We start from the raw sequence: 26,526 nt of genomic DNA on the forward strand, positions 1-26,526 counted from the left end.
TGTGTCCCTGCTATCTTTTAGGAAGGTTAGACGTAGCTGATGAATCACGTCCTCATGTACTTAGTTCAGCTAAAGAAGAAAAATTCACATTTTCATCTAGTCATATAATTAGGGATGTAAAGAGTCATTTTTATAACTTATCAGAGGATACTTTGATGTCATTACTCACCACCCCACCAATTTACCTTTTCATTACAGCAGAATCCTCTCATGGAAGAGAAATATCTGTAATTGCCATGGACTTTCTTATCGCGCCTAATAAACTATTTGCTTATTCTTTAAGGTCAACCTAGATATCTAAATTGGAAATTTTGACTATCTTGGAAGTAATTGATCATGTAGAAACATTTAAAAAGTTACATGTTAATTTCATTTAGGTCTATCAATGACACATTGTAAAATCTGAACACTGAGAAACTAAGAGATTCAAAGGAGAAAAACAGTATTTCAATTCTAAAATATTAAGAGATAGTTTTTTTTTTTTTTGGTTGTTTTATACCAAGAGGCCAAATGTGACTAAATTGTTTATTATCATGAACACGCTAAATAATGTTTCTTTGCTTCAGAAAAGTTCTGGAAAAGGAGAGTAGTTTAAATTTAGCCATTGTGGTTGGGGTCATAGAATTATTTGAGGCTCTAGAACAAGAGCTTTTGAGGATAGCATTTATTGCCACTAGGTGGAGGACCTAATCAGTAATAAGACTCTTTGCTTAGCTTTCAGTTTTCTGTGACAAACACAAAATCTCTTTTTAGTAGACCTGTCCACCCCAGCCTTACGGGTCCAAATATGTGTAGAGGTGTGGCATAATCGAGCCCTTGTGTGCATGGCAGCGAGCAGCAAGAACAGATCCTCACCGTTCGGGTGGGTGAAAGGAGGGGGTGTGATTTCGGTGGAGTTCAGCTCTTTTGTAGCCCTTCACTACTGTTTCCATAGCTGTATCTTGAGGGTTTGAAGTAAAGCTAAATCTTCTGTCAACTTATTTTCTGACTTCTAATTTTATTTTTGTAAGTATAACAAGGACAGATTTAAGAAAAATAAGTCACATTGCCCAAGAGTTGCTGGTAAAGTAATTCACAATTGCTTTTAAATCAGGAAGCCATTTCTAGAGCTGCGCCCTCAGGGTGGTTGCAGCTGCCCTTCCCGCTAAGGGAAGAAATTGGTTTTAAGGATTTTTAATTCTTTGAATTCTGTTCCTTCTTCTGAGTCTTCTAGTGAACTTCATCAATAATATAGTCAATACAACAATTTTAAGTAGAGAGATAGAATGAATTCAGTCTATGGTGTGGGAGAAATGTCTTTGCATCACTTTAGACCACTCTCCCAACTGAGATTCCAGCATTCTTCCTCTCTATACTCCAAACATAACTGTTTAGCGATCAGTATACATTTTTATGATTACTCTTTTCCACTTAAATACAGTGTGCTTTTCACTCAGTCATTTGTACCTGTCCTCTACTGTGTCATTCATAGCCCAGTATCACATTGTTGTATCTTTTTTGTGCTATATAACTACTCCTTTTGACCTGATGCTTATTTGCTGCAGTTAGTGTATCTTCTGTGGTCTGATATTTATTATGTTAAATTTTTATGAATTTTGATTTATTGTGTAAATTCTAATTTCTATAACAGCAGGGATTTTCTCAGTCTTCACATGCCCTTGATTTAGCCTAGAGCCAAGTACATACTAGAAACTCATTGTTTATTGTTTGCTTAGTTTTAGATAAATTGATTGAAGGTTTTCATTGTGATGAGTGTTTTGGAATGAAAATATTTAATTATTCTGAGTTTCCTTAAGATTAAGTTTTGACAATGAAGAGATATGATACTGTTAATAATGAAAATCTGTACTCATTCTTTTGTTGAAAGGGATACCGGATTATAGGTGCTCAAAGTTACTTGTGTCCTATGAATAGGAGTAAGCATCCCAAACATGTGACACATGCAGGCTTTAAATGTTATAACTATGACTTCTACCAAACTCTGAAGAGCAATTTGTATTTAAATGTTAAGCTAAACTAGATGTTAAATGACTGAAAAGTTATGAATATGTAAAAGGCTGTTGCAGACATACAAAATATAAATAGTAGGGCAGTATTAGTAGTTTTTCTGTTTGGATTATGTGTCTCAGAATTTAAAAAGAAAAAGAACAATTGTTTTCTGTACTCAGTTTCAGAAGGCATTAGATATTAATGATGATGTACTATTTATTATATATAGATAACATTTAAATCTTATGTCTGTAATACAAATGCAAATACAAAATACAAAATAATGCAAAATTTTGGCAATGTTACTTAACCCATTTGAGCCATGGGTTTGTTTTTTGTTTTGGTTTTGGTTTTGGTTTTTTCTCATGGAAAGAGTAATGTCCTATATTTTAGGGTGAGGACATCTGTCCTGGCAACTTTAATGTCATTTTTGCCACAAGCTGGAATCATTTTGGGAAAAGGAACTTCAATTGAGAAAATTCCCCCACCAAACTGGCCTATGGGCAAGGGTATCTATTGTGAAGAGACACCAGGATCAAGGCAACTATTATAGCAGGAAACATTTAATTGGGGCTTTCTAATACTTTCAGAGGTTTAGTCTACTATCATCATGTTAGGGAGCATGTCAGCATATAGGCAGACCATTGGAGCAGTAGCCGAGAGCTACATTCTGATCAGTAGGCAGAGTTAAAAGCTCTGGGCCTGGCATGGGCTTTTGAAACCTTAAAGCCCACCCTCAGTGACACACTTTCTCCAACAAGGCCCCACATCTACTCCAACAAGACCATGCCCCCTAATCCTTATAATCCTTTCAAACAAGTCTACTCCCTGGTGACTAAGCATTCGATTATATGAGTTTGTGGGGTGCCATTTTTCTTCAAATCACTACAGCAAGACTGTGGCACATGTTCTTGATAGATCATGTGGAGGGCCCAGCACCCACACCTGAGTGCTATGTCAAAGCAGGCTGTACAAGCCATAAAGAGCAAGCCAGTAAGCAGTACTCCCCCATGGCCTCTGCATCAGATCCTACCTCCAGGTTTGGCCTGGAGTTTCTGCCCTGATTTCTGGGATGATGTTGTTAGTTAAAATAAACTCCCCCCAAAGTTGCTTTTGTTCATGGCATTTTTATCACAGCAACAGAACAACATCTAAAGCACAGAGCACAGTGTTACCTGGCTCAGGAGCATCTGACCTGCATCCTGTGTTCTGTTGGTTTTGTTCCTCCTCGTATTATAAAGTATTTAATTGAACAACATACAGAAAGTTTTTTCTTCATTTTATGTTGTAATACATTGTAGTGTTTCTAAGAAAGCCATTCTTGTTTGTTTGTTTGTTTGTTTTAGTGCAGGTTAGTTGGTTGGGTTGTTATTTAGAGACACACAGAGAGGGAAGAGGAAGGTAGAGAGAGACAGGAAAGAGAGAGAGAGAGGAGGGAGAAAAGAGAAGAGAAGAAAAATGAGAGGGGAGAGGAAGGGAGGGAAGTGAAGAGAAGAGAAAATTTCACTATGTAGATCATGGTGGCCTGAAACTCAGAGATCCCCTGTCTCTACTTCCCATTAATGGCATGCAACGTCATGCCCAGCAACTCTTTTGTATTTCTTTTTTCAGAATTTGTTTTCCATTTTTACTGTGCATACTTGTGTTTATATGTCATATGGACTTAGGCACATGAGAACAGTGGCCTTGGAGACAAGAAGAGGGCTTTGGATCCCTTGCAAATAGAGCCACAGTGTTTGTGAGCCAGCCCCATGTGGGTGATGGGAACCTTACTGCTGATGTTCTGCCAGAGCATAAGCATTTCTAACCTTCTTACAGCTGAGCCATTTCGCCATCCTCTAGTGTTCTTAGTTTTAAGAGTGAGCCAGTCAGGCTCAATTTTGAAAAAGATCTTGTCAGTATTGTGATAAGAATGTTTCAAAGAAATTGAAGGAATTTTTATTTTTAAAAATAATAACTTTGGAAAGATAACAGTGTTTGACATTAATCTTACAAATATATTGGGACATTACTAGTTGAAAGTGTCAATTTTCCTAAATTTTTGAAAAGATTATAAGTAAATAATAAAACATTACCATCATAACTAAGGCAGAGTAATAGTATTCCAAATAAAACCATTTGAGCAAGCTTTTTCAAAAATGAAGATTTTTAGCTAAAATTTTGCATAAATGTTTGCAATAATGATGGGTGACTGTCCTACTTGGTATCATGGGTTGCATTTGTCCCTTTGTTAGCTAAGGGCAGTTCTGTGTGGCACTGTGCGTGTCTCCAGGAGAGAGTTTAGGCAGAAGATAACTGAGGCATGTTTTGAACATCTTTTAAGACATTGCCAGTCCTTGAGCCCTCAGAACCCTGTGCTTGCTTTGATTTTCATAGCCCCACTTTTGAAAATTAGTCACAGAACATTTCCTAACATATATGAGACTCTGGATTCTGAAAAATACGATTAGGAGAGTATAATAGCCTAGTACCCTAAAGCGTAGGTTGATTGACTTGCCTTAAAATATAAAGCAAACTCACTGAGAGAAAATTTAAGTTTTTTTTATTATTAAGTTGCACCTTAGCAAAGTCACGGATTTTGGTGTTATCTTTTATCTTCTTTGAAACAGGTAGATCGCCACTTGAGAAAGCTGGACCAGGAACTGGCTAAGTTTAAAATGGAGCTGGAAGCGGATAATGCTGGAATTACGGAGATACTAGAGAGGCGTAAGTTAACAGATATGGTTTTCCATCTGTCTTGGAGGGTAGTTTTCTCACAGAAGCCTGTACACCGTGTGCCCTTTGCTGAGGGCGGTGTCTGGGTCCCGTAACTTCTAATGTAGCTTTGATGTCTTTGGGTTGTAAATGAGGAGAGATGTCACTCCACTCACTCTTTATGGAAATAGCATACAATGTCTTTCCGGTTTTTACTGTTTTCACTTTGAGATGGGATCTTGCTATAAAACCTTGCTGCCTCAGCCTCCAGAGTACTGTGCTCCCTCCCCCTTCCTTCCAGTCCACCTCTCAGATATCCCCTCTTGCCCCTCTCCTTCCTCTCAAAGAAGGTGGGGGGGTTCCCTCAGGGGAACCAACCCACCCTGGCACCTCAAGTCACAGCAGGGCTAAAGTACATCCTTTCCCACTGGGGCCTGACAAGGCAGCCCAGCTAGGAGAAAAGGATCCAAAGGCAGGCAACACAGTCAGAGATAGCCCCTACTCCCCTTGTTAGGGGACCCACGAGATACCCATGCTGCACATCTGTTACACACGTATAGGGGGCCTAGGTCCAGCCCGTGCAAGCTCTTTGGTTGGTGGTTCAGTTTGTCTGAGCCCCCATGGGCCCAGGTTAGCTTACTGTATAGGAGATGTCCTTGACCCCTCCAGCTCCCTCAGTCCTTTTTTCCACTCTTCCACAAAACTCCACAGGCTCAGCCTATTGTTTGGCTGTGGGTCTCTGCATCTGTTTTCATGAGCTGCTGAATGAAGCCTCTCAGAAGTCAGTTATGCTAGGCTCCTGTCTGCAAACACAGCAGAGTATCATTAATAGTGACAGGGGTTGGCTCTTTCCCGTGGGGTGGGTCTCAAGTTGGGGGCCAGTAATCAGTTGACCATCCCCTCAATCTGTTCAGTCTTTATCCCTGCTTCCTGTAGGCAGGACAGATTTTAAGTCGAAGCTTTTACGGGTGGATCGGCGTCCCCCTCCGCCACTGGAGGTCCTACCTGACTACAGACGGTGGCCACTTGAGGCTCCATCCACCCAGATGTTAGGAATATCAGCTAAGGTCACCCAGTAGGGTCCTGGAGGTCTCCCATGTCCCAGAAATGCTCCCCCACCCATTTCCTTTCTCTCTTCAGGACCTCTCCTCCTATCTTCTCTCCCCTGCTCTCCCTACATCTGATCCCAACCTCAGTTACCCTCCCCACCCCCTCTCCCACATAGCTTTCTCCCTTAATCTTCAGATTTCTATTTTATTTCTTCTGAGTGAGGTTCAAACATCCTCCGTTAGGCCCCCCTTGGCTTCTTTGGGTCTGAGGATTGTAGCATGGTTACCCTGTACTTTGTAGCTAATGTCTAGTTAGAAGTGAGTTCATATCATGCGTGTTTTTCTGGGTCTGGGTTAACTCACTCAGGATGATCTTTTCTAGTTCCATCCATTTGCATACAAATTGCATGATATCTTTGTTTTTAATAGCTGAGCTATTTATACAATAGCTCCATTGTATGAATATACCACATTTTTTCTATGCATTTTTTGGTTGAGGGACATCTAGGTCAAGGGACATTCTGGCTGTTATGAATAAAGCTGGTATGAACATAGTTGAGCAAGTATCCTTATGGTGGAACATCTTTTGGATATATACCTAGAAGTGGTATAACTGGGTCTTGAGGCAGAACTATTCACAGTTTTCTGAGAATCCTCCAGATTGATTTCCAAAGTGGCTGTACAAGTGTGCACTCCCACCAGCAATGGAGAAGTGTTCCCCTTGCTCAGTGTACTCACCAGCGTGTTGTCACTTGAGTTTTTTATCTTAGCCATTCTAACCAGTATGAGATGTGATCTCAGAGTCATTTTGATTTTCATTTCCCTGATGACTAAGAACACTGAAGTACTTCACAGCCATTTGAAATTCAGGTACGGTGCTCTAACAGAGCATGTTCTATGCATTCACCAGCCAGAACTTATTCCTGTTCCTCCTGCCATATAGTGGGTGTCATGACTCCAAGGTACCTAAGCTCTGTTTCCGTAGACATGTGAGGTCAGCTGGAGAAGCCAGGCATGTGTCTGTTAGTAAGAATTGCAGTTTTGAATTTAAAAGTAGACCATCACTTCACATAAGTAACTTCTTTATAGTGGTTCTTTTATTCTGGAGGAAATCTATCTGAGAATAATAGGTATTTGGTAACAAAATGAAATGTATAACTGCCTTTGAAGTTTTTTTCCCCTTTTCTTTTGAAAATGCTGGTCGTAGCTGTGAATAACAAAACCCACGCCTCCCTACTCACTGCTGCAGGGATGTTAATAAAACATCCACTCCAAGGACACACATGACATGGAACTAGATCCCATTATAATAACTGCGCCATCCTGCCCCCTGACATAATTTTATCTCAAGGGATCAAGAATAAACTCGGAGAGTTTCTTTAGAAGTGTTTTAAAGTTTGATATTGGGAATTATGCCCTGTACTTTTTGTAACCACAGCCCTGAGCTCTTTTTTGTTGTCAGTATCGCATTTAATTTTCGAGCTTGAAAGAATTCCTTTGTATGCAGTAATATCACCATCATCTAGACCTTTAGGAGTACCTAGCGAAAGGTCTTCAATTCGGTTACTAGATTGAAATTTTGAGATCTCCCCATTAATAGAGCTGTACTGTCCCTTTCCCTGTTTGTGTGGTACCCAGTGTCAAAGGTTCCCTCGTTAGATGTTAGCATGTTCTGGCTGTTGTATATGTAAAGGCGAATCCTGAGAAAAGAGCCTTCCTGCTTAGAGGGAGGATTGTTTGGGATGAAACTGAAGGTAGAAACGCTTTGCAGGGCCGGCCGAAATGCTGTGCGCCAGAGTTTGGCAGTCATCTGTGGGAGCCACATTGAGTGTGCTGATGTGTGAAGCTGTGTGGTGGTGTTAATCTGGCTTGTCTCTGCGCCTCTCTCTAGGATCTTTGGAATTAGATGCTCCTTCCCAGCCAGTGAACAATCACCACGCTCATTCACACACTCCTGTGGAAAGTAAGTTTGGCCCCAGGACAAATTAAAACTTGTTAATGTCACCTATATGTCCTCTTTTATTAGCTCCACATAACCAATTGAGAACTATCCTTCCCTTTCCCTTATCAGTTTACTTACAGACTTTTCCATTTAAGGAAAGTATATTTAATTTGGGAACGGGCAATCTGTTCTCCAGACACAGAGGCAGAAAATATATAGAAATAACAGCAACACCTGTCTGCTTCCTGCAGATCTAGGAAGTGTTATAAGTGACGTGAACTATACACTTCTTTATATAGGCCCCTCTCTTTCAGCTTTGTTTCTCTGTGCTTAGCCTAATATTTGACATGTGACAAATCTCACCGTTAGTGAGTTAGTGAATAAAGGAATTCTGGGATGTGTGGCTAATTGATGGTGTTGCTATTTTTTTCTTTTTGATAAGTCAATTCAATAGGACAGAGGGTTAAACTAAAAGCACTTCTAAATGATAGGCAATATATTGAAATGGATGTCCTCTCATAGTGCTTACAAAATTGTGGTGCATCATGGGATGTCTTTAGTAATTGGCTTCGAAAGTGCTTGAAATGTCTAGTCTCTCAGTGAAACACGTGACAGTGTTCCCTCCTTGGTGAGCCCATTTCATAAGGAACCTAGACCATAACTGCACAAGTTTATAAAAGGGTGGAAGTATTATGCTTTGTCTGTTGTCTTCTGAAGTTTAAAATTGTGTGAATTCTTTCTTTTTATTCAGAAAGGAAATATAATCCAACTTCTCACCATACAGCAACAGATCATATTCCTGAAAAAAAATTCAAATCTGAGGCTCTCCTGTCTACCCTTACATCTGATGCTTCTAAGGAGAACACACTGGGTAAGTTTGTTGTCTTGGATGTGGTAATTAGCTTGTTTTGATTGTGTTGGAATAAGGGAACAGAGACGCACTCAGAATTATAATGCATACATGTGTTACCTGTTTAAAGTCTACAGGTGGAGAAAAGAAAAAGGAAAATTGGCTTCCATTTTTCATTTGACTCAATCCCTAAAAGTACATGAAGAATTTAAATTTAATGATTATATATATATATGGTTATAATGATTATATATTATATATATATTATACCATATATATATCATATATCATGTGATATATCCCTAATATATATATATAATATATATATTATATAAAATCATTTATTTTAAACTCAGTAACATTATGTTCTCTGCAACCATTTTTATTTCTTTACTTCTTTATAGGTTGTCGAAATAATAATTCTACAGCTTCCTCCAACAATGCTTACAATGTGAATTCATCCCAACCCCTGGCATCCTATAATATTGGCTCCTTATCTTCAGGGACTGGCGCAGGGGCAATCACCATGGCAGCAGCTCAGGCAGTGCAAGCAACAGCACAGGTAAATAGAGCTTTCCGGGCAGGGGTTACAGTTTATTCCCATCATTGGCAAACCCCAATAAGAACCATTAGGTATGAGCAAACAGAGGTCTCAGACATCGTGTGGTGTGAGTTTGAAGCTGAACTTTTGGATCGGCGCCATTTTATTAACACTGCACAGAAGCTGACGGCCACAGTGGTGCGCCACGCGTGTCCCACGCTGACCCTCCTTGCAGTCGGTCCTTCTGAGGACAGTTGCTGTTCTTTCTGCGCCGTCAGGGCTTTCTGCTGGATTTGTCTTGGCTACAGTTCGCTCATTTCTGTAGTTTGTAAGCAGTGCAAGTTAAGAAGTTGCGTTTTTCATGGTTATTCTCAATTTAGCATGAAAATGATTTTCAATCTTTATGTGAAATGACTTAAATAACCATAAATTGTAACACTTAAAAGAGAAACTATGTCAGAGACAGCTCCCGTACTCCTTACTAGAAAACCCGTGTGCACATTGAGCAGCCAATGGGCTTCCTTTGAACAGTGGATCTAAGTCCTCCCCATGCATGGTTCTTGGTTGGAGTATCGGTCTCCACAGGACCGCCTGGGCCCAGGTATTTTGACTCTGTCGTTCTCCTTGTGGAGTTCCTGTCCCCTCCAGGTCATTCTATCTCCCTCTTCTTCCATAAGGATTCTGGCACTCTGCCCAAAGTTTGGCTATCAATCTTGGCATCTCTTTCAATACCCTGGTGGGTAGAGTCTTTCAGAGGCCCTCTGTGGAAGGCTCCTGTCCTGTTCCTTATCTTCTCCTACTTCCCATGTCTATCCCATTTGTCCTTCTGAATGAGGATTAAGCATCTTCCCTAGCGTCCTCCTTGTTGTTTAGTTTCTTTAGGACTATAGATTTTAGTATTTTTATCCTGTATTACATGGCTAATATCTACTTATGAGTGAGTATATACCATATGTGTCTTTCTGTGTCTGGGATTCCTCACTCAAGATGATCTTTTCTAGTTCCCACCATTTGCCTGCAAATTTCATGATTTCCTTGTTTTTAATTGCTGAGTTGTATTCCATTGTGTAAATGTACCACGATTTCTGTATCCATTCCTTCGCTGAGGGACATCAAGGTTGTTTCCAGATTCATGAACTCAGTGGCTGGCTCTCTGATCACCTCCACCTGTAGGGGGCAGCCTTGCCAAGCCACAGTGGAAGGTGATGCACCAGTTGATGAGACCTGATAAGCTAGGGTCAGATAGGAGGGGAGGCAGTCCTGTCCTATCAGGGGACGAGGGAAAGAGCATAGGGAGAGAAGAGGGAGGGTGAGTGGGACTTGGAGGAGACAAGGGAGGGGGCTACAGCAGGGATACAAAGTAAATAAAGTTAAATAAATAAATAAAATTAAAAAGAAAAGAGAGAAAATATGTATTTACCTGTATTAATGCTCTCAATGCATGCCTACTTAAGATGAAAGAAGGACGAAGAACATCAAGTTTAAAAGCCAGTTATGAAGCATTTAAGAATAATGACTTTCAGCTGGGAAAAGAATTTTCAATGCCCCGAGAAACAGCTGGCTATTCCTCCTCGTCGGCACTCATGACAACCTTAACCCAGAATGCCAGTTCCTCAGCAGCCGACTCACGCAGTGGCAGAAAGAGCAAGTAAGTTCTGTCATGGTAGCGTGTACCTTTGCTCGGTACTGTTTGCATGAGCCTTATCTGTGCCTCCATGAATTAATCCAGGCAGCGTGCAGTGGCCCAAGCTGAACACCAGGGTGGGCAGATAGCCCTTTGTGCCACCTTACCTTGAAGGCAGGAAGTCTTTCAAATGTTAGTCATTTGTAATTTTCTGAGTTTATGTATAAATGATTTCTTTTTACTTTAATTTGTTTTTTCAGATAAATCACTATTGGTGTTTGATGGTAAATTAATATATTGTGCAAATTGTATTCCAAGAATTTTTTACACAAAATTTTTTGTTTTGATTAATAATAAACTATCTGAATTTTTGTTTACGTTTCCAAAACTGTTTATATGACAATATCCCTAGACTTGATATGTGAGATACTTAGGATGAGTCTATAAACTCTGGAAATGAAAACTGTTCATCACGTGCCACTGTTCATCTGAAGTAATGAGTATACTGGGAATTTATACATACAGAGAATGCACGCCAGGCATGATGATGCTCTGTAAGCACTTGAAAGGCAGGAGGATTACCTCAGATCAAGGCCAGCCCAATCTACATAGAGAGATCCGGCCAGTCAGAGCTAGGGAGGCTGTTATCTGAAGGGGAAAATGAAAATGTTGGGCCAAATGCATTAGTTACCTAGTAACTATTAGGTTGAAAAAAATATTAAAAAATAATTTTCTTTTTAAATGTATTACTTTTCTACAGAAATTCCTGAAAGAATAATCAAGAAAAAATATCCAAGGAACTACTACACATCTTTAAATTGATATTAATTGCCCAAATTTAATGAGCTCCTTATAATAAGTTTCTGTATTTTAGGACTTTAGAGTTGGAGGTAAAGACTTTGTGAATTTTGACACTCAGCTCTCTCTTCTGGATTTGGTAGGCATAGGACACATGACAGCTGCTGCTAGAAGGATTTTTACCAAATACTTCTGTATATTTGTATTTAGGTTTTGGTGAGAAGTATTTGATTTACAATAAAAATAGAAAGTCTGTGAGACAGTGCAACTACTATTCTTGAATAGCACCAAAAGTTTTAAGTCAACAGTAGAAAGTAACCTTAATTTAGAAATTGTTTCTAAAAGTTGGAAAGATTTTAAGAGAATTTTCTTCTGGTTATTTTAAGTAGAAAATTTTAAGAATGTTTTCTTCTCGCTACTTGTACTCTCCAGAAACAAACACTGTAAGCATAGCGTCAGACATCAGCGTACCAGTAGGAGTCACTCTCAGGGAACCTCTGTGATAAGCACAGGAACTTGATCTTTTTTTTTTTTAATTCTTTCAGAAACAACACCAAGTCTTCAAGCCAGCAGTCCTCCTCTTCCTCTTCCTCCTCTTCCTCCTTATCTTTGTGTTCGTCATCATCAACTGTCGTACAAGAAGTTTCCCAGCAAACAACAGTAGTGCCCGAATCTGATTCCAACAGTCAAGTTGATTGGACTTACGACCCAAATGAACCTCGATACTGCATCTGTAATCAGGTAAATCTGCTGCACATCCATGTAAGTGCGGTCTGAATAGATAGATAACTATGAAAATCAGCACATTTTATTCTAGCTAAAGTCAGGGGAGATTTATGTGCATCTTTGTCTTATTAAAGTAGCATGTTTGCTATAAATACTAAGAATGTAAAGAAACATGAACTACATATAATGTCAGTTTTCCCATACAACCTGTGGTGAGACACTTTGATGTCACAGCCTTATTTACCTTGCATGCTATGCGTGTGCCAGTGTGTACATGTTGGCTAATGTAATACACCACTGGCCGTGAGGCTCACACAGCAGAAGTTCATCTCCTCATGCTGGGAAATGCATGATTAAGGAGCTGATTGGTTAGGTTCTTGGCAAGGCCACTCGTTAAGTGTGAAGACAGATGCCTTTTTACTGAGTGTTTATGAATCAGAGAAGGAGACCATATCGTACAGATATGCAAGCATGTGCCAAGCTCAGCGCTTCTCTGACAGCCACTGGAGCCATCAGACTTCGGCTTTGCTTAACCATATCTGCTCCTCACAGGCACGCTCTTCAGTTAGAGGGTATGACTTCAAAACAGGAATTCTAGAGAGACAGGCATTCATTCCATAACAGATATGTACACATATATGTGGATGTGATATGTTGTATGGCAGTGAGTTCAGTATAGTCACAATATGTATTTTTTTATCACTGTCCTTTGCTTACTAAAAAAAAAAGGTTCTTTTAAAACATTTTCAAAATTAGCTCTCATTTTATATCATCATCTATTTGGTCCATTCCTAGCTGTAGATTAGTATAGTTCTCATTTCTTTTAAGTTATAAATATTATAATAAGCATTTTAATGTAATTTCTTTAATACTTTTTATTAATCCATTTAAATACAGTGACATCATAAATGTTTGATAAAGTCTACCAAGGTATTTCTAAAAATGTATTACCTAAAACTGAAAATGCATAGTGTTTCCTAAATCCCACTCTAACACTTAGTATTATTTTAACTTAAAACCTATGCTCCAGTTTGAAACTTTTGTATCACATGATCATTTTAGTTGGTTTTAGTACTGGGGCCTTTAAAAAAAAAACACTTTAATTCTTCTAAATTATCTTCTGGCAGACTTGGTTACATTTGTTGTTGGTTTTGCTATGTACACTCTTAATGTTTTGAGAGACCCTGTCTCAAAAAACTATGTGTAGAATTATAGATGAAGACACCCAGTGTCCTTTGCAGGCTTCAGTAGGCAGATTCAGTGAAATGGTCTGTTGATGCAGAAGTGACCCAAGAGAGAGTAAAATCCATCAGTTGGATAGCCAGAAAGAAGCACTATAGTTTACCACAAGGATCACACCATACAGCTGGCTCCCAGTCAGGGTTGCTTGCCCAGTGAATTCTTTCAGACTTCCAAAGAGTGGCTGGTTTCTGGGCATATCCTTTTGCCTTGTCCCATAGTCTTTTAAGAAAGACGACAAGAAAAGCCACCATATTCCAAATTTCATCTTACTGTATGCTCAGTGAGTTTCTCTGTTCTCTGGCATCATGAACACCTGGTTTAGATTAAATGGATGGCACATAGTTATAATGTTTATCTAATTTTCTTTCCTCGAGGTATCCTATGGCGAGATGGTGGGATGTGATAACCAAGATGTGAGTGTTCCATTTTTCTATTTTGAAATGTAAAAAGTTGTAGATAATTGAGTGTTTGTCGTATTAACTGTATCTCCCAGTCTGGAAATCAGGTTTTCTTCTGTCATAACTGTACCATCTTGATAGAAGTGTCTGCACGCCCACAGCAGCATCATGTCTCTTAATGAGGTCCCTGCTTAAGTCCCTAAGGAATGCTTTGGAAGTTCTAAGTGCTTGCCTTTCTTTCTGCTAAAGATACTGTATTTGCTAGAGTTCAGGCCGTTTATCACAGTGAAGAAGTGGGACTTTAATTCCCTAAGCTCTTTTAGTCAAATGATGCTGGGCATAATTAAGACCCAATGTGGGGTTATTTCCCTCCCATCATTGCAGCATTCGGCATCCCCTCCTCCACGTTGTACAAGCCATCTCTGATGGGAAATGAGAGATTTGCAGGAAGGATTCCTCCTTCCTGTCTTAGGAAGTATATGAATTACTTGATAAGAATGCCCTGACAACAAGCACTTTAAGGCAGAGAAGAGTTTATTTTGGCTTATAGTTCAGAGGGGAGCAGCCCATCCTGGCAGGGGAGACATGGCAGCAGGAATGTGAGGTTGGCCTGGCAGTCAGGAAGCCACCTGATCGTATTTCACCCACAGAGGGGAGGCAAAAAGTGAGGCAGCAAGTGGACGCGGTAGCAGGGTAGAAAACCTCAAGTCCCCTACCCCACCCCAGGGAAGGACTTCTAGCAAGGTTCCCTCTCCTAAAAGTCTAGACACTTCCTAAATAGCGCCACTAGTGGGGACCAACTGTTCAGACACACGAGCTCATCACTGGAACCAGTGGAATTTCATGTTCAAGCCACAAAAGGGATTTCATTTTGGATAAAGATATGTGTTTGACCAAACACTGAGCAGATTTCTGTCTAGTGGTGTTAGGCCGTTCCATAACTGTATTACAGCAGAGCCCCCTTATGTACCTCATTTCCTTCAAAGGAGTAGCATGAAATCTATGACAGTGGTGACACTAATAGTGTCCGAATTCCAGAATAACAGTGTTTGTAAAGTAATCTAAAGAATCACAGACATTGGCTTACTACTGTGACAGTTGTGAATGTTCCTTCCCTGGTGGGGTTGGTGCAGTGTGATCTTTAGGACACAGGTCCTCTCCGCCTGCCCTGTGCAGTCACTTGTGTGTGGGGGGAGGGGCTTTAATAGGGCTAACTGTTGTGTTATCCTCATGGTAGCTAGTCTGTGTCCTCTGGGGTCCTCTGGTTTCTCCTGTGCTCTTGTGGCTATGGAGACTTCCTGTGGACTAAAGGATTTCTGAATCTCTCTGAGAGGAGGATTTCTCTCCATATCTCTGAATAGAACTCCAGAAAGGAAGCCCCGCTGCCCTACGTGATGTCTTTAGTTACAGCCAGCTCATTCCACTTCCTAGGACAACAGTTATGGGGGGGATATTTTTAAATCTTTAACATCGTTTCCTTCTTTACCTAAGATTTCTCTTCATTTGTCCTGGAAGGTGGTACTGCGTGGCTGTCCAAGTTAATGATAGTGTGTGAATGTCCATTCTTTAGTGCTCAGGTAATAGAGTCCACCAGCCTCCTTCTTATCAAAGATGCATCCTTTCTCTGTGCATCCATTTTTCACCCATGAGGTAAACGAGTTGGACTCAGTAGCATCTCAGTCACTGCCAGGATCCAATAAATTTGATTGCACAAACCTAATTTTGGTTAGATGAAATACTGTGTCTCCTGAGCATGCCCCCCTCCCCATCTGTTCTGTAGAAGTACCAACCTTTTTCGTTTCGTTTTTACCTTTTCCTTTCTAGTGTCCAATAGAGTGGTTCCACTATGGGTGTGTTGGCTTGACAGAAGCGCCCAAGGGCAAGTGGTATTGCCCACAGTGCACCGCGGCCATGAAGAGAAGAGGCAGTCGGCACAAATAGAGATGCTTCGCCGCAGGGTGGAAGGGCTTCAGCTCGGCGTTTTATACAGGACTCCAGAAAGAAAGACACGAGAACGAAGAAACAACTCATTTCCAGGCAACCACTTAGAGGATTCACATAGACAATCCTATAAGATCTTGAACTTGAATTTTATGAGTTGTATTTTAATAATGTAAGTAAATTATTTATGCACTCCTGGTGTGCTATGAATATTATTCCAGTTAGCCTTGGATTATTTCTGTGGCCAACATATGCAGACATTTGTACTCCTCAACCATTTTCTCAAAGTAATGGGCATTCTATAATTTAAACTTCAAAGAATTCCAACGATGAAGATTTTAAGAAAGTATTTTATATCCAACAGGTATATTCTGCTGCATGTACTGTACTCCAGAACTGTTATGTTACACTGTATATAAATGGTTGCAAAAAACAAAACAAAAACAAAAATATGTCAGTCCTTCTAAAAAGGATTTAAGATAATGGTTTTTAAGATGCCTTTATAAGCTTTGTTTCTTTGTGAAACTCATTCAGCAGGCTGAAGGAATTGGGTCATGTGATGAAGTGGGCTGGTGTCCTCTAGAGTACCTGGGTACATAACAGAAACTCCTGTAGGTGAAACCTGATTCGTGCCATTAGTCTATATGTCTCTGCATCCAGATAGAGTGCAGCTCAAGAGGGTGGGGGTGGGGGTCTCTGGGGGAAAGGGCGTTAAAGTGATACATTTTTATACCAAATGTGTTTATTTTTTTGTGCGAGTAATCCTTAAATTGGAATTGTATTAGGTGTTAAAATAAAGTTTTTAAAAAAATAACTTGTATTTATACTTTACACATTTAATTATGAAAATTTCTTAATTGCAATTTATTTCTAATTTTCATACTCAAAAATATTAGACGTTGGCATGCAGAATGCTATGTAATCTATGATTTCTATAATAACGGTTGGAAATTGTGTTATGAGAATAAGGGAAGGGCATTTTAAATGTAAATTTGAAGTGTCAAATGTATTTTTCTACATCATTTCTCGGCTTTGGCTCTAAGGACATAAAAGGAACGTAATTACAGCAGATACAATGAAAATACTGGCTGTAGATCTTTGGACTGGCAGCACTGTGGTCAGTATGACTACAGAGACCTGAAAATTTGGCTCCATTTTTAATTCTGTGGCGTAGTTATGTGGCAGTTAATTCAAGTCTTAAGTCACTCTGGGCTTTGTGAAACCAAAGTAATGCCGCTTGCGGGATGTCTTCAAAGCACTCCCAAGGTCTCGTTCTATAGGTGCTATTTAGATGATGGACTCTGCATAGTAAAGGGTTTGTTTGAAATATGTTCAGTAGATGGGTGGAAAAACTGTTGAAACTTCAAAGATGGTTATTATAGCATACTTCTTTTATATTGAAATGTACGAAATCCATCAGATTTGTGCTTTAATGAAGCCCGTTTATGAATCTTTTAGAGCTTACTCGAAAGGCAGTGTTAAATATGTGTAGTGCTACCTAAAGGATATTGATGGATTGTAGGAGCCTCGCCCAGCTGTAAGTTCCGGGAGTGCCGAGCGGCCATAGGTTACCTTTATAACTGTTGTCAGCCCTGAAGACAGGCTCATCTGGGCCCTGGGATTTAATATCTTCAAGGATGTGATAGTGTTCTCATGAAGCTTTTGTAATCCTTTGAGCACTGTGTACAGCTGTGCTCTATTAGCCCAGTCCTGTGCTATCTGGAGATGCTTAGCTGAAAGGCATTTCATTCTGTAGTCACACTGTGAGTCTTCTAGACTCCGTCGCTCTTAGAGCTGGCGCGAGGACATCGCCGTATTTTGCGAGAGCGTTCCTTGTGAAGTCGGGAGCACCCCTGCCTTCAGCTGGAACAGATCCTCTTCCTTTCTAAGTTCTAGTTACTGAGTCTCTTAGAAATCACGGTAGCAAGCTCTGAGCTCAAACACTGACTCTCCTATGAACTATATAAGGAAATACACCAAAATTTTACATTAAATATTTAGAAATGAGTCAAACCTGTCACTAAATTATACAGCTATGTATATATGTATATACATACATACTTATGGCCAAACATGGAACTACCTCATTAAAGCAACACTTGCAGCAATTAATATTCTTTGTTACATTTACACTAAGGACATTCAGAATCTTTGTTGTACCAAACTTCTGTAACAGTGGGCGGCACACAAGGCCCAAGGTGAATTCACAGTTTATAGGGGGTAAAAAATGAGGCCTTACTGCTGTAGTGTATATGAAATGTTCATGGTGACACATTTGAAGCAATAAATGGCTTAATGAAATGCCTACATGAAGCTGAGTGTTTGATAACCGTATAATCATTCTTTTTTAAGGGTAGCCAGATTCTTGGCTCATTTCTTCTTTAAAGCACACTTAATGTATTTTAGGTTTTTCACGAGGTTAGTTTTGTATGTTTGTCCTTTGCCCTTGGATTTTAGAAATAGATTGCTTAATTCAACTAATTAACTTTAATCTTAGACCAATCATTGTTTGTTGAACTTAGATTATAAGAGGCAAGCGACTTGGTATGCAGACTTACTATGCAGTGTTCTTTCTCAAATTAAAAAAAAAAAAAATCTTCCAGCAAAGATTTTAAGAGGAAACACTCAAAAATAGCTATATAACTTTATAAACATTAGGCTCTTGGATGTCTAGAATGAATTCCATTAAGGAGGGTGTGTTGCTGTGGAAAGTGATTGAAGTCACCATGCTGACAAATAATTGTAATGTGTTGGTAGGCGCTGTCGCGAATGTAGAAAGCACTGTGAGGACATTGGAAGGCAGGGAAATTGATTACTGCAGTAGAGAAGGAGCCCGAAGGGTGAATCGCTTAGACTGAATCCTAAAAACAAAGCATATGCATCCTCGGAGCACCAGTGATCTACAGTGTGTGGACCCCAAGTCGGTAGATGCCATGTCTAGAGGAATCCAGAGGCTGAGCAGCTGTGGATTTAAGAAGAGCTTTAACCAAGGAGTAGCTTGTGATAGAAGGGAGAATTTTTACCTGTGATTACTTAACCATAATGGTGGCTAAAAATTATTAATAACAAAAAGCATGAACATCTTCAAAGTGGCCTGCAGCTTGAAATTACTGTCAAGTTTAAGGTAGATCTATATTCTTTCGGGGAATAGGGGTCACAAACCAGTGCATGCTGAGAACAGAGAACAAGTTTGTGGAATGGGTTCTCTCCTTCCACAATTTGTGGGTTCTGGAGATCCTAACTCCGGTCTTTACCCCCTAGTCAGCTCTACCCATCAGTTACGGAACAGCAAATTAAAATTGCAAGTCAGATTTATGAATTTCCTTATTTAGAGAAGACTATTGTAGAATCAGGTTTTGATTTTGACCTAATAAAATATCTATGATTTGATTCTCTTTGAGAAATGTTGATTTAAAGATGACTTTAGGTTTTTGTTTTTAATTGAAATTTGATAAGGAAGAACTACATTCCTTTCTGGGTGTTTGTTTTAAAGTAGTAAGTCGCATATGCTTTGGGAGTTAATATTCTAACCTTTTGTTACAAGCTTCAGCATGATTAGAGTCTTTATTTGAAAGAACTTTATTAATTTCCTTCATATAATCTGCAGAGTCATAACTCAGTTTTTGGCTAATCCAGTGTTCCTTTTTACTTTCTTTATTCTAACAAAGGAAACCTAGAGGAAAACATTATAATTCATTTTTACTTTCCTGTTGCTTAAAAAACTGAACATTTGCTGGGACATAGAGCTGATGTGGGCACATAGCCTGTTGCTGTGTTCTCACTCCCATTCCACATGCCCATTTGCCATTGTTAGGAAATAAGAATTGCTCTGCTGAGGAAGCCGTGTGCCTGCTAGCTTTAAAGATGAGCTCATTTAAAACACAGCTCTTAATGCAATAGCAGGGAAGGGGGGAAATAGTGGCCATGACTTAATGCTTTTGCATTGTTAGGTTTGCTCCAGAAGAGGCAGGCTTAATACTGGGACATTAAAATAGGGACAATTGGAGTAGGTGCCAAACGACAGGAAGTGGCTGTACTTGGAAAATGCAATGTAATAATTCAGCCAGACATGCTTCTGCATAACCCTGCATGGAAATATGAGGCAGCTGCTAACAGCTGGCAGTGAGTTTTAGTTTGTTTTCCCTGGTATGTAAACTAGAATTTACCAAAATAAATATCCCTGTCCTTGAAGCATTTGCATATTGCTCTGGAATGGAACCAGTTACTTTCTTGAGTTTGAGGGACTGATTATAAAGCTAACTTGTTCTGGACGTCCCAGTTGTGCACAGAGTGTTTTTACTTTACTGGTGTTTGTTATTTGCAGATGTCTTAAAGAGAAGTTCACTTTTATGTCGATAAATAAGCACAAGTATTGATCTTATGGCTTGCATCGGAAGTGGAATGAACCTTTGTCATGGACACCCGACTGAAGAACACATTCTGTTCAAGAATGCTGCCTTCTTATCCACTCAGACTCCCTAAATGGAGGCCAGCATTCATGAGCCACAGACAACCTACACCCTTGAAGCTTGTGACAAGTTTAATGCTGTAAAAGTCTCAAAATACCTTTCATTTTCAGAAAATGGAAATAAATGCCCGAGTTGCATAAAAGGAAAAGAAAGATGTGAGGCAGGGCAGAGAGGGAAAGTGAGAGGGAAGGATGGAAGGAAAAGCAAAATCACATAGCTGTTCTATAACATGTGAAAAATATACTATAGTTTCTGAAGAATCCTGTATCCCAAATCTATAGAAAAGACAAATGAGATTTCTATTGGTAGTATAATTTGATATTTTCTTATAATAAGAGCTAAATGTATTAACATTTCCTATAGAACCCTTTTTTCTTTTTCTTACCTTATTATTTATTACAATGTATTCACTTTGTATCCCAGCTGTAGGGCCCTCCCTCATCTCCTCCCAGCCCCACCCTCCTTCTCCCTCTTTGACCCTCCCCTAATCCACGATAGGAGAGGTTCTCCTCCCCTACTATATGACCCTAGCCTATCAGGTCTCATTAGGACTGGCTGCATCCTCTTCCTCTGTGGCCTGGCAAGGCTGCACTCCCAGGGGGAGGCTCCTTGCCAGGTGTGAACTTCTGCCCTAAGGTAAAACAAATGGAGTCACCCATTGACTAAATGTTCCCATGCTTTGAGCCCAGTGAGGCAAGTAATTCTCTCTCCTCTGTTTATCTGTCCATCCAGCCCAATCCATGGATAGATGTATATATAATATTTACATTGGAGGGGTTATATTGTTTTGTTTGCTATTTTGAAACAGTGCCTCCCTCTATAGTTCAGGCTGGTATTCACTGTGTAGCCCAGGCTGTCCTAGATTTTGTGCTGATCTTCCTGCCTCAGCTTCCTGAGTGTTTAGACTCTGGACATATACCACCACACTAAGCCTACATATACTTTAAAGAGTGCAAATGTGAAAGGCATTTAAGAGGCTTAAAGGAAGCTCTATGGCCATAATTAACATGTGGGGGAGGAAAAGAGCTGCAAAATTAGGAAGTTGCTAAAAATCTCAGAAAAACTGACCATGCCTCTGCTGATGTACTCACTATCCTAATGTAAGGAATAGACAAATCTCAGGTAGCCACAAGTGGGAATGTGCTTCTGCCGCTCCATTTAAATTTTTAATTCCTCGGCTGCAGCAGTTTCTGGCATTTTTTTTTTTTTAATCTTTGATTTTTTTGGAACTGTCTTCACTAGAGGATAGGGTTAATAGCAACTGTGGGCTTCTGAACTAAAAGTCAGTGGCATCTGTGCCACAAGTATCCCAATGCCAGTTGGTTATAACCAAAATGTCTGTAGAAACTGATATATGCTCCCTGGGGAAGAAACTGCCTCCCTGAACTGAAGATCACTAAGATGAGAAATTGTTAGGAAAACAATGGGAATACTGATACAAAGTATCTTAGTCACTAATATGTAGGTTTCCACAATGCAAATGTTTTTGGTTTTTGTTTTGGTTTGGTTTTGGTTTTTCCAGACAGGGTTTCTCCGTGTATCCTTGGCTGCCGTGGAACTCACTGTAGACCAGGCTGGCCTCAAGCTCAGAGAGCCACCTGCCTCTGCCTCCCAAGTACTGGGATTAAAGGTTTGTGCCACCACTGCCTGACATCACTCTGATACAACAGAAGCAGAGACAGGCAAAATACAGTGTGTAGAGCAACTTACACACTGTACGCACAGCTGACTCATTTTCAAAAGGCGGCGTCCAGGTGTTCACCTAAGGAATCCCGGAGGCTATGTGTAGTTTGCAAGAATCCGCTCTAAGGGCAGATCCAAAGTGGCATTTGCTTCAGAGGCTTTGATCTCTCAGGACAGATTTCTTATCTTGAAATGTACAGGTTACAAGGCATAGCTATTTAAACAAACAAACAAAAAGTAGCCAGTATGACCATGTATAAATTGGGCTGACCACGGGCAAGCAGGCAGCCCTACATGAAACACCAAAATAAACAAACTAACAAGGCATTCTCTTAGTGTTCATGCTTTAGGAGCTCGTTGACTGATGCCACAGCACAATCAGAACCACAGATAAGTGTAGACAGTTCTCTGTCCTCATGAGCAATGCATGAAAGCCGCTCAGTGTGAATGAAAGGATGCACGATCTAAATCTGAAACGCAGCCCAAATCTCTGCATGCAGAACTCTGTTCAGAATGCCCAGTGAGGTGCATCTGTGTATGTTAGAACCTGTCTCCTAAGGGACAAAGGACGTGGGAAGAGTATATTCCACATAACATTTTCTATTCACTTTTGTATATATTTTGCATCACAGAGAAGAACCACATGACCTTGACTGGTATTATTTTTTCTTCCACTTGAAAGAGAAAGAAGACTTCGTTTTGTATGTTTACAACTAAAATTGTTAAAAAAAGAAGAAGAAGAAGAAAAGAAAAGCTTTGTTGTCACACTCCTTCTATCTATCCTGATGGCTACTATGATCCCTCCATTAAGAAACATTTTGGAGCTGGGTGTGGTGGCACATGCCTGTGATCCCAGCACTCAAGGAGGCAGAGGCAGGCAGATCTCTGTGAATTCGAGCACAGCCTGGTCTACAAAGTGAGCACAGGACAGCTAAGACTACACAGAGAAACCCTGTCACGAAAACCTAAATAAATAATAATTCTTGGATGCCTAAGGTTTGCCCATGAAGACCAAATAATAAATTTCAATTTGGAAGTTACTAAAACAATCTTTCATCTGTAGCTAAATCTTTCTCAACTTTATTATCCTCATTAGGATGTAAAGTTCATATTTTACCTTCAGCAGCAGTTGAAATTGTTGAGACTCCTCAGGGCCAGTTGAGAAATGTCCACAGTTGTGCAGCTTTCCTGACCACTACCTGGAAGATACGAGTTCCCTATTTTGTTTCTCTGCCACAAAGAGAAACCTGTGGCCCAGCCTCACTTCGGCTGTGGTGTCAGCTCATTTTCTTCCCCTCCAAAGCTTATTGATAAGGCACATTTCCCACAGGGTGGGTCCTCATCTCTAGGCCTTACCCAATACAATGAGACGCTAATCTAAAGCTCTCCTCCTAGGAGAGAGCAATTCTTTCTTGTTCCTCTTGTGCTAGTGAGATGTGGAGTAACCTGATGGACATCTGAGCATCTTTGAAGTCATCAAATGTCTTATGGAAAGAGGAAAATGATAGAAAGTTACACGAGTGAGATGAGCTTTAATACATTAGGCTGGTGAGGTTTCAAAGCCGGTAAGTCATCCTGCTTGGACCGATTTATCTGTGTCGCACTCTAGTCATTTATAGTATTTGTCACGTGTCCTCTGTTTTCCGTAGTGTCTAGGATACCTTTGGTCAGATTTAATAGATGACTCACAATTTAAAACTACCAACTTAGAGTTTATTGGGAAAATTCCAGAATGAGTATGGCATGAGAGATGGTAAGAGCCGAGAAGGCAGTCTGGTTCTCAAAGGACCCGTCACTGCTGACAGCATTCCCAAGATTTGGCTTGCAGCATCAAGCATGAATAGCTTCAGCCAGATCTTGTACTACCATGATCAAGGCCTTCTTGTGGAGAAAAGCTATCCCCTGACACAGGCCAGCAGGGCCCACACGACTGCAACACGGGATGCTCACATTGAAATGTGTCACGGAAGCAAAACATTTGGATCATCAAGTGACTCTTGAGGCTATCTATTGATCCCGATGCCCCTGGCTTACGAAAAAGTTGAGATTCAGAGAAGTATATACCTTCCTAAAGTCCTTGGTCCAGCACTGGATTCTTCTTACACATATTTTTATCTCCAGTTTCAAAAAGTAATACCTTAAAATGCATTTTTTTTTCATGACCTCAGCTCTTAGAAAGCTGAAATAGGACTATAGGCTTGAGGCTAGCCTGGGTTACATATCAAGTCCCTGGTCTGCATAGTGAGCTACATATAGGCTTGAGGCCAGCCTGGGCTACATAGTAGACCCAGCCTCAGAAAAGAACAAACAACAATAAAAACAAGGGTTGAGGTAGCTCAATGGTAGGGTGATTACCTAGCATGTACAAGGCTCTGGGTTTGATCCAAGCTCCATAAAACAAACAACAAGCCGTCAGTGATTATTGAGTCAAACTCAAGTACCTCTGGTCCATACCAAAAACCCAGAGTAGCTATATGTGCAATGAGAGATCATGTTTTATGTGTTGGAGAGAACACTGAAGGTTTTGTTTTGCGGTAGAAGGTTGTTCCATTTTGTTCAACATTGGAATTGGAGTGTGTGTTTGCCACTCTGTTATCTCAATGCTGCTAAATATCTACTTTTAAAGAGTGATTTTTTTTTTTTAGTGGAAAGGGTACTTTATGAACTAGATGCATTAAAGTATCCAATCTGAAATACTGCCCAAAACCCCAGGTTCACAATTGTGCTGCAGAGGTACCCTCCCACTCGTATCGCTGAGCCAATACACTCTCTGTCTCTATTGTTTTCTGTTCAGACTCCCACAGACTCCAATCTAACTCCACTTAGCCTTCCATTCAAATATATCCAATATATAAGGAAGCGAAAGAACCCACAGGCAAAAGCAAAAAAATAAAAGAAAAAAGAAACAAACAAAACAAAACAAAAAAGCAAAAAACAACTCCGTTGAAAAACTGGTTGCACTTAGACATTTTTCAAAAGAAGACGTCAAATCACTTGCTGATGTATAGAAGCATGCTCAGCTTCTCTAATGTCAGGGAAATAGAAATAAAAACCTAACAAGATGTCACGTCACTCCATTAGAATGGTTGTGGCGCAAGACAAAAATGGCAAACCCAGTAAGAAGGTGGAGTATTGGTGAGAATGTAATTGCTACAACCAGTGGGGGAAAGGTTTCCAGATTCATCAAAACTTTAACCACTAGAACTATTGTATAGACACTCAATGCCATTGCTGTGCAGAGCATCAAAAGATACAAGGCAATTTGTTTGAAAGGGTATCCACACTCTTATTTACTGCCTTAATTACGACAGCCAAGGATGGAAACAACCATAGTGTTCTCCGATGGGTGAGTGAAGACAATGAGGTTTGCTTACATCATTCAGATAAAAAAAAAATCCTGTTATTTCTGACACGGCTAGGATTACATATTTATGTAGCCACTAAAAATTTAAATTCAAGAACTCAAATATGTGCAATCTCAGGCATGACTAAAGCCCATGAGTCCATCGTCTCAAACCAACATCCGTTCCCACCTTGATCTCAAAGCATGGTGGGAAGAGAAGAGTGAATGCCAGAATTTGTGTCTGGTTATTTTATGTTCCCTGTGGTTACTATTTAAATGACCTGGTCACAGGTCTGACACTTCAGCACATCCTACACCCTGCTAGGACTGAGCCTAGAGGTCTAACACATAGCAGCTACACATCAGCACTCACCCACCTTCCAACTGTTCGGAATGCTTAGGCGCTGTCCATACACCATCTCTCCTTGGCCAACAATACTTCAAAGGAGGTACTCTTAGTTCACAAACGATGAACCTGGACTTTGTATTCCAAAACACCTGTTTCAGAACTGGCAAGAGGTGGGAAATGTGATGGTCTGTGTCCACAGGGGGTTTGGCCTTTATTGCCTGATGCAGTTTCCAGGGGTCTCAATCCATTTGGTGCTGCGCTTTCTTTTCCACATTCTTATTCTAACCAACCTCTTCTTTTTCCAATGTTACTTTATTGGTTGTCTTCTGCTCCTTTGGACTCTGGGGTTAAGATAGGGAATTGAGTTCTTCAACTTACTCATTTCTAGATTCCTCTCAGCCAAAGAAAAGCTACGACATTGTCTACAAATTTTCTGTTCTGTTGCCTTTCCCTTCTCCCAACCCAAAGGCAATTCTATTTAGCATCCAATTTACTCATCTCTAAGCTCACTCAGAACTGTACTGATGTCTAGCTGCAGAGAAGGCTTCTTCCTTCCTTAAACTTTGATTTTTCAGAATTCTAGCTTTAATATTAATATCTATACTGCTCATACCAACTGAAAAACAGCTGCTTTACCACCTTTTGGGTCTCGGTAGCATAGAAACCATTTCAGTGAAGAGGTCTAGTGATTCCTATTAGCCTTCAAATCATATTATATCCATAAAAACCTATGGCATGCAACAGTAATGCTTTCTCAATGTCTACATGGGAAAATCAGGTGAATTTTCTGCTGTTCCCTAACTTATTGTGGTATTGAAGACTTTGAATTTATATACCAAATAGTATTAAAACATTTTATAGAGGAAACATAAATAGACTTGAGATGAG

At 40.0% G+C, this 26,526-nt stretch overlaps 1 protein-coding gene across 1 annotated transcript in view; it reads left to right on the forward strand.

Annotated features, from left to right (window-relative positions):
• Nucleotides 1-17,788, forward strand: part of Ing3 (inhibitor of growth family member 3) — a 32,136-nt gene extending 14,348 nt beyond the window's left edge. The window contains exons 5-12 of the mRNA XM_021656928.2: nt 4,599-4,695; nt 7,624-7,695; nt 8,426-8,545; nt 8,929-9,086; nt 10,520-10,713; nt 12,033-12,228; nt 13,830-13,868; nt 15,678-17,788. Coding sequence (XP_021512603.1) covers nt 4,599-4,695; nt 7,624-7,695; nt 8,426-8,545; nt 8,929-9,086; nt 10,520-10,713; nt 12,033-12,228; nt 13,830-13,868; nt 15,678-15,794 — 993 coding nt within the window. The 3' untranslated portion in view covers nt 15,795-17,788. The remainder of the gene's footprint in view (nt 1-4,598; nt 4,696-7,623; nt 7,696-8,425; nt 8,546-8,928; nt 9,087-10,519; nt 10,714-12,032; nt 12,229-13,829; nt 13,869-15,677) is intronic.
• Nucleotides 17,789-26,526: the final 8,738 nt, after the last annotated feature.

Source organism: Meriones unguiculatus, chromosome 21, assembly GCF_030254825.1.
Source record: "Meriones unguiculatus strain TT.TT164.6M chromosome 21, Bangor_MerUng_6.1, whole genome shotgun sequence".
Taxonomy (NCBI): Eukaryota; Metazoa; Chordata; class Mammalia; order Rodentia; family Muridae; genus Meriones; species Meriones unguiculatus.